General features: G+C 40.9%; 1 protein-coding gene across 1 annotated transcript; it reads left to right on the forward strand.

Annotated features, from left to right (window-relative positions):
• Positions 1-3,147: 3,147 nt before the first annotated feature.
• LOC147610698 (peroxidase 7-like) lies at positions 3,148-5,147 on the forward strand. Its single transcript, XM_086785133.1, has 4 exons — positions 3,148-3,666; positions 3,768-3,956; positions 4,104-4,266; positions 4,503-5,147. Exons 1-4 carry the CDS (start codon positions 3,244-3,246, stop codon positions 4,916-4,918), a joined length of 1,191 nt encoding a protein of 396 aa, XP_086641259.1. The 5' UTR covers positions 3,148-3,243; the 3' UTR covers positions 4,919-5,147.
• Positions 5,148-9,395: the final 4,248 nt, after the last annotated feature.

Raw genomic sequence — 9,395 nt, forward strand, 5'->3', positions numbered from 1 at the left:
ATACCCAAAACCAAAGGTAAGGCATTAGCACTACAATTGAAGCTCTTTAGTAGGTCAGCGTTTGAATAGTCTCACTTTTACTAATGTGGTTCCTTATGCCTTTACAGGATTGTGTTCTTTTTAAGATGATCTTATCTAAATTGTATTTGATAGGGATTGTAATGATGGATATGAGTGTATAAAGATTGAAGTTTCTAAATTTCATTGTTCTACGCCCAGATACCTCCTGATGGATACTTGGCGAGATACATGTCCACCATGCATTGACCCTGATAGTACTCAACCTGAACATCGCGGGGGTTATAGTGCTCCTCCTTTTCAAACTCATTCTAGGTACTTTTATGCTCCCTTAGGTGAAATTTGCTGTGGGCATCACTTTGTCACTTTATTCTATCAACAGCATTATCCATTTCCACATTGTCAAGAGTGTGCACGACTCGTATTAGGGGAAGCTTCACACATTTGTTGGCTATGCCGCTCTTACTTTCGATGATATGGCACGAGCTTAATGAAATAAATTATGGGAATTACACCCCAATGCCATAACCTTCTTGATGTGAGAGTACCAGACCGAGGACCAAATCAATGTAGATTACCTGAGGAGGTTCAAGCACAACAATGGAGGGATACATGCATAAATGACTTGCAACCACCTATCTTGCAAGTCCTTCTTCCCCCAGCCTCAACCTGTCAATTTTGGATCACTATGAGCACCTATATTAAGCAATTCCAAAATCGGAATTGTCTGCTTAACCTTCCCATAGAACCAATGCCATATTTTAGCGAGGAAGCACTCCTTCCTCTACCACCTTCTCCAGAGGCCGGCTTTTGTATAGGGTTGTCCTTGCATCCTGAAGTGATTGATACCATCTTTCCAGCAGAAGTGGACACACGGATCCACCGCTAGTGCAAGGGTAAGCTCATCAACTCCACAATAAGATCAACAAGCCAGGGCACTTTTCTCCCACTCGGTTTTTCCCCTCGGCTATATTCGATAATTGGCACCAATAACAAATTTTATTCTTTTCTTTTCTTGTTTGTTAATAAGACATTTTGCAGAGATCTCAGCTAAACAAGAGCATACAAACACGGCCCAATAGTCCACCTACCGTGCACATAAATTAGGAAGGGGGGAGACATGCAATGCCTACAAAGAGCAAAGAGAAGCAATCTGCACATCAGCAATGCATCAAGACAAACGCACAACATCAACGAGCACTGCAACAAGTGTATTCAAATCATAATCTTTTGTTCTTTATGTGCTTTTCACTTTTGCATATATTATTTGCATGTTCACACACAGTTGGCTGGTTTAAGTTTTGAATTAGTTGTTACTATGTGGTGAGTGATTTCTAGATTCTTAGAGGACTTAGTAGAAGGTGTTTCTATTTGAAGACGATGTAAGATATATGCCAACGGAGTATGCTAAGTTCTTATGCTCTCGAAGTATATTAGTTATCCCTAGTGGTAGCTACCTCTTAGGTATGGCTAGGTGCTACGATTAATAAAAAATTTACGAAACACATGCCCTAAAAAATATATACAAGTGACTCGAGACATGACGTGTCTACGGCCATGTGGAATGCTTGGTAGGACCTTGGGTTGTCTTAGCACCTTAGGGCCGATGCCTTGGTTTCCATGGGGTGGACACTGACGTCTAAAAGATTAAGAAGAAGACCTTCAAGGACTCTATCGCCTTGGTAGATGCTGGTAGGACTCTGGGGTACATTATGGGCCCTCGAGACCGATGCCCTCATCTTCATGGGGTACTCCTTATGTCAAAAAGAAAGAAAAGGGTCTGTCGTCCTTGAGATACTTAGCGGCCTTTAGATTCTCTTGGCAGAGGTCTCTTGACCATTGCTTGGGTCTCATTGGGATGGAACCTTCCTCTTTATCAAGCTAAAAGTAATAATTTTCTTTAATCTTCTCCTCTTTACACCAAAAAAAAAACAAAGAAAGAAAGAAAGAAAGAAAGAAAGGTACTCACGGGAACACGGATTATAGAAGGAGGCCGGACGCAATTAATGCGAGAGAGCGGGATTGTAGCCATGGGAACAAAGACGCACATAATTTTTCTATATTTTTGTGCTGAAGTGCAATGTAAATTGTTTTAGGCCAATGTGGGTTCTAAATGAGAGTTCTAAGTGTATTAAGCAAGGCTCACTTATGGGGTTGTCCGCCCATGTGTGAAAGAGGCCTAGGGTTAGTAACATCTCTATAAAAGAGATGTTAGCTAATTTGTTGATCGGTAGTACTCTATGAGCACTATATTGCACGGTAGAGAGAACCGCTCTTCACTTGGGATTTCTACTTTTTTATAACCTTAGATGTTCCCTTGGCTACTACCTCATCTTGACTCGGAGACTTATGATGGCATCAAGGGTTCCTCCTTCTACACTGATAACTTAAGTCTTTTCAAAGTGCTTAATGCTGCCACTTGGACAATGGTAACTCTGTTGGGGTAGTCTCTCTATAAGTATGTTCGAATCCACACTCGTAACATGTGGCATTGTAAGGAATGACATTGGGATTTGGCATTATATTCGAGGATGGAGTTGGGATACTTGGTGTGGGTTCTTTTATGAGGACATTCGGTAACACAATGTGGTCCCTTGCATCAATGGAAGAATTGAAGAGGTGCCCTACATGATATGGTCTCCTCGTGCTCATCTTTGGTCTTCATTTAAAATATCAAAGGTTTAGGGCTGTCGATGTTTTGAAAATGAATCCTCTTAGAAGAACTTGAATTTGTTCGACATCATCTTAGGTTTGACAAAAGGAGTGACATTGCATGAATCTTATGTCTTGGGTGCAAAATTCAAAGAAGAAAGATTTGAAAGATAAAGTAAGTGTTTTGAAAATGGAACATGGTGCGTTTTGTCAAAACTATGAATGTGGCTTGGGAATGTAAAGGCAATAGGTGTGTAGTGGCGAGTGGCTCGAATAATGAATTGCTAAGGGAATAAACTTTGGGGAGGGCACGGGAGTGGGCGAGAGCGAAGGCATCGTCGTGCTAGCCACTCCTCGGAATGAGAGCGCCAAAAAACGGTGCCTCGGTTACACCTGCGGGATTAAAGCCAGTTTTGCCTGAGCACGTTCGCTCATGTTTTCTCCTCTCCAGCTCTTTATTGAGCTCATTAAGGGATCAATCTCCATTCATGGCGAGCTAAGTTCAGAGCTACACCAAGCGCTGCATGAGCAAGGCATCGAAAGACCTGATCATTATAATCTGTAGGAGCCATCATGGCATCTTTTACGCTTGGAAGCGTTGCTCTATTGCTGGTGGTGGTAATCTACGCGCTCGCGGCGGTGCAGCCACCTACAGGCTTTGCTAATGCGGCGGCGCATCCTTCACCTCGTTCTCACAAGACGTCGCAGAAATGCAGTGCGCATGGGCCCTTGTTGAGAGGCAAGAAGCAGAGCTGCCCAAAGAACAAGAAGAAGGCTTCATCTAACCACCATACAAATCCCACGAAGGTCACGACCTCCCACTTGACAAGTGCTTCCGCTCTCTCCGGAGCGGAGAGCCTCTCCAACGACTACTACGCCACCACTTGCCCCCAGCTGGAGTCCATCATCCGCAACAAAGTCGTCCAATGGCTCAAAATCGACATGACTCTCGGAGCCAGCCTCCTGCGCCTGCATTTCCATGATTGCATGGCCACGGTAGTGTAAAAATCCGTCCATAAAAACCATAGCTGTATACATGGATCAGTGCCCATATTAATTTTGCACACTGTGATGCAACTGATTGGCGATGATCGCAGGGTAATGATGCTTCCATCTTGTTGACGGACCCCGAACGCCGTTCAACTGAGATGTACTCGGTGTTTAGCAAGGGCCTGCGGGGCTTCGAAGTGGTGGACAATATCAAGCGATCAGTGGAGAAACAATGCCCTGGCATCGTCTCCTGTGCAGATATCCTCACAACCATTGCACGAGATGTCGTCCTTGAGGTGAACATGATTAGGCAGCTTAATATGTGATATTTAGCCGCACTGCACAAGAGTGTGCTCTATAATTAATGCGGAATGCATACATTTTATAACCGGATGAGATTAGTATTAAAATGCGGGCTTATCGTTAATTGATGATATTCACAGATGGGGGGACCTTTCTGGTTTGTGCCTTTCGGTCGCAAGGATAGTCTTACTTCTCGCATCCAAGACGCAGCCCTGGTACCGCACCAAGAAGCAGACGCAGACACCCTACTCAAGCAATTCGATTCTCTAGGCCTGAGCTTTGCAGATCTTGCGACTTTATCGGGTAAAACACACACACACACACACACACACACACACAAACGAAGACACAAAACACTGCCTCATGGGGGTGCTAATTAATCCTGGCTCGGCCCTTTTGTATTCATTGTGGCAGATTAATATTCCTACCTCTGAACAATCATGTGAAGCTCTTCAATCTCATCAAGGAAGTTGTTAATCCTAGCATTCAGCCTCATCTTACTGATCTTAATATATGAATGCATGATTATATGATGGCAGGAGCTCACACGGTGGGGAGAGCGCATTGCTTCTCTTTCACAAGAAGTGGTGCGCCGGGTGCTAATCCAAGCATGAACGCATCCTACGCACGATTTCTGAACCAGGAGTGCAAGCCGGGGCCATGGAGCTCTGTGTATAACGACCCCATAAGCCCATTCGTGGTGGATCTGCAGTACTACACCAATCTCAAGAATAACATGGTGCTGTTCAAGTCGGACCAGACACTCTACGCCGACAACGACATGACGCGCTCCATGATCGACGCCTTCCTCACCCAGCCGGGCATGTGGGAGGCCGAATTCGCCGTGTCCATGGTCAACCTCGGCAACGTGGGCGTCCTCACAGGTGCCCATCAGGGCGAGATCCGTCGAACCTGCAGTGTCCGAAACCCACCACAACGTCGCCGGCACCACTAAGCTATACTCCTGAGTCATGGCCTCTCGAATGACCCATTGTTCTGACCAATAAATAAACCAGGCCTCCCGCATAATGTAACACCTCTTTGGGTTAGTTCTTCATATCTTACTTCTACCGGTGGTGTGAAACCGTGAGAAATGGCTCCAAGCAATTGAGCACAACCCACATGCTCAATCATACCGCAATTACAATATATTATTATATTAACCTCATATTGAGATTTCTTATTGTCAAGCCTTCACTCAAATTTTGGAATTGTTTGCACTTAATGGAAAGTTTTAAACTTTCACCATCTAGAAGTCAAGAACATATGCCCTTGGGCGCGTAATCTAGTTGGTAGAACGGTTGGGTCCTATTATGGGGGGCCGGGTTCGATGTCAAGGAGCTACGTGATGGGGGTAGTTTGTGTGAGCCGATGGAGTAATCCACCTTCCCAACACAGAAGGCAAGAACATATGTTCTATGACAAACCGTAGATAGAGAAAGATTTCTAAATAAGCTCAAGGTTACTATAGTGCCTACCAATACAACACTTTCTTGACATTGATTAGGATCAGTTCTATCATAAATAGGGGCACTATTGTTAGCCCAATGGCTATTTTATGAGGTCCTCCAAAAAGTGCAAGGTTATAGGAAAACTTTGTGACAAAGAGATTTTATATTTTCCCAAAGAGTCACTCATTTTGAAGTGGGTTAGGAAAACGAAATTGCCAAAAACACACTACATTTCAACATATAACACACTACATTTCAACATGCTTGATTGTATTTCTTAACTCATGATTACATTGTGCCGAATTATACAAGAGATGAAAGTGAAACCCGTTGGTGGGTTGGATGCAAATTCGAAGTGCGAACCCACATAAATTCTAGGCATGGCAGAAATGAAATCCCATATGATACATGCAACAATGCCATTCTATATCATATAATATGAATATATGGAACCATGAACCAATAGTGAGATCCACACTCCACCAGCACATGGAGTGGACAATGTGTCCTCAAATAAACATCATCACAGAGATATGTCGATGTAGATACACAAGTGGTTAGAACATTGTTATGGGATATTGATATAAACCCAATGAATTGATCACAAAATATTAAATACATAGCGTAAAATAGAAAAAACAATTTCCCAAGACACAATATTGGATCCAATTTACCCCCACACAAGAGTGAGCTCACGTTTTCTCTTGGTGTATTTAAATATAATGCTTGAAATAACTTGTGGGACTCAAAATAGTGTCCTTTTACAAATATGTTGACTTCTTAAAAAATAGCTTTTCTTATTGGACGTGCAAGCTATGTACTTCAAAAAATAGATGTGAATCTAAAACTATATAAATGTGTACATAACTTGTAAAATCAAATACGCACGAGGGAGCTTTCACATGTCCCAAAAAATATATATACATTGTCAATAAATATGGACGATGCCCAAAATGAATTCATGGCACTTGTTTCACAAAATCAAATCATATTTGTCAACATACTCGAAATCAATTATCTCAAAATATTCTTGACCACCACCACCAACTCGCCTCCATTATCCAATCCAATGATCTGAACTTACATCAACTATGCCAATTAATTGACTAAAAATACAGCATAGAAACTCATAACATCAAGACAATGCAACCAATACTCCCACACACGTACAGATTCACCCACATACACATAAAGTAAGCTATGATCGCCCGGATTTAGAAAGGTATCCCACTCTAAACCCGTATAAGATCAAGGATGGATAGGCAGAGTGAGAGGGCATTACTAGGTAGACATTGAGATTCTTTTATGGGGTGGTCTTTAAACTTGACTAAATATATATGATAAATATTACCTTTTCTTGTTGTTGTTCTTAGAGTTCCTAACAAAAAGGGTTAATAGTACATGGAAATATTGAATAAAGAAATTTCTATATATTATGAATTAGTTTGATGCTAGAAAGTTTTGTGAATTAAAAAAATGAAGTGAAAGATTTGTCATCTCCACTGATAAGCTACAAAATAGAAGTGTGAATATATAATCCTCGAAAGACGTGTATAGATCATGACAAATATCTTTTTAGAGGGTAAGTGAAATTGAAGGAAACATAAGTGAGAAAGAAAGTGGTCACGGGCTACGATGGTGTCTCTTCGATTCTATATCCCACGAGAATGATTTTGTGTTCCTCCATGAGTTGATAAAACTCAATATTTAGAGGAAATATACAAGTGTTACCAATGGGGATCATGACAAAACATGCTTCTCGTCTAGCTCTCTAACCATTTATCTTCGAGTTTATCGTTGAAGATGTGCACTAATGCCTCGAATAAGTATGTATTGTGTGACGATATATAAGTGATTCACATACATTTTGCCATGAGTTGTAGGAGTTAAAATGGTTGACTGAAGAGAATGATCATAAGTAAGCACATGATCCATGGACAATTGGCATAATCAATAAGAACACCATCAACATGATTAGCATGAAGATCATATTTGGAGAAGCTGGGGAACCATTAAAGGAGATCACATCAATGTGATCACCACCATCATACTTAGTAGGCTCAATCAATGGAACCTCCAAATCTTGATCATGATAAACTAGAACATGATGTATAGGCTCAAATAGAGCCATCATATCTACATCAATGTTAGCGAAAACCAGCTCCCCTTGATCATGAAGAATCTAGATGAGATGATCACCACTAGAAATGGAATCAAGGATGATTGCATCGTACATAGCATCAGGAATTGAAACCACATCACAATGTGTATCACCATCATATGTATGTCCATTATCATCATGTATGATACCCCCATCAAGAGATAGGACATCATCACCACTCCCAACATGTGAACAAGAACCATGCATATCATTGTTGAAATATACAAGTGAATAGGGTGTGTGCGGGAACAAGCCCTTAGCAAGAGGCTGTAAAAGAGAATCTGTAAATGAGTAAGAAGCTGTGAAAAGGTGAGAAGTATCTACTGGGAGAGAATAAAGGGTAGCATGAGAAGGTTTAGGAGGTGTGGAGATATTTTGGGAAGAGGTGGAGAGAATCAAGCAAAAGAGGTGGAGTGAATCAAGGAGAGATCAGTGGGATTAGATGCTTGGATATAAACTCTATAAATTGAGGCATTGGACTAATGAGAATTTGTTGGTTTTTTATTATCCATGCCTACATTAAGCTATCAATTAATTGCTCACTAATCACATCTTAATTATCATCTAATCTCTTTGTTAATGATATTGATTCTAGCATTTGATCCACCATAGCTCATCACATTCTGTAATTTTAACATGGTATCAGAGTCTAGCCTAGAATCCATCAAGTTTATGAGCCCATTATCTAACTAATTAGTAGATAATTAAATAATCATCTACTAATTAGGATTAGTAGATGATTAAGAAATAATCACTTTTTTAGTTATTTTCAAGTAGCCCACTGTACCCCCAGCCACCAGGAGAGGGGCTTGATCTCCCTCCAGGAGCAACATTAGCTCAAGCCCTTGTAGCTCTACATAGCTATCTCACCTGTGCGCTCCAGTCAAGCAAATCAGTGCAGCAAACCGCCTACGAAAGCTCACGATTTTTGTTAATTTGTAGGCACCATTTTTTTTGAGAAAAAATGATATCTCTTCTTCTCTAGTTGCAATGGGTCTAATTTCTCTTGGCCCTAGGGGTTTTCAAGGGTGCTCTACAAGCTGGTGAAGACAGAATTTAATTTGATCAAGTCTATAGTGAGATCCAAGCTCTTCATCAAATCTACAGGTGACTTTGATAAAACAGAGATTAAGCATTCAATGTTTGGTCAAATCTTGTGTTTCTTAGCTTAATCCTCTACTAGACTAATTGCGATTGATGGCCTTGAAAGGATTTGAGCTCATTTAAACTCTAATCAGTCAATCAGTGCTACTCACTATATTTTGGTGCAATTGAGGGTTCAAATTAACCATTAGGTATCTGATACAAATCCCTATAACTTGAGATTGCAATTCGGAGATGGTTTGATACTCCAACCATTCCGTACAAATTGGTTACCCTTGATTTAATATAATTTCTGGTGATTTTATGCTGATAAATCTATTATAATCATCTTCTAATCACCAGATTGAGTTGAAAAAGGGTAGACACTGTCCTTGAATCTTGAAATTGGATCAAGCCTCGTAAGACCCCATTCACATTATCATGAGTACAGCACAAGAAATAGCCAAATTTATTGGGGAGCAGTTTTATACATGGCAGACAAAAACCATGTATCTGCTCATGAGGAAAAATTTGTGGGGGCTAGTTGAGGGAAGAGATGAATGCCCAGAGGTGAGAGGGAAAAATGAGTGGAAGAGCAGGAATGAAAAAACATTAGGACTTATCGCACTCAGTTTAAATGATGAAATCATTCATCACATCACAGGGATATAATGGGCAAAAGATGCATGGGATGAACTCAATAAATTATTTGGCACACAAGCTAAAAATTCAAAGAT

The sequence above is a fragment of the Cibotium barometz genome, chromosome 48 (assembly GCF_041138505.1).
Source record: "Cibotium barometz isolate CiBa-2024 chromosome 48, ASM4113850v1, whole genome shotgun sequence".
NCBI classification, from domain to species: Eukaryota; Viridiplantae; Streptophyta; class Polypodiopsida; order Cyatheales; family Cibotiaceae; genus Cibotium; species Cibotium barometz.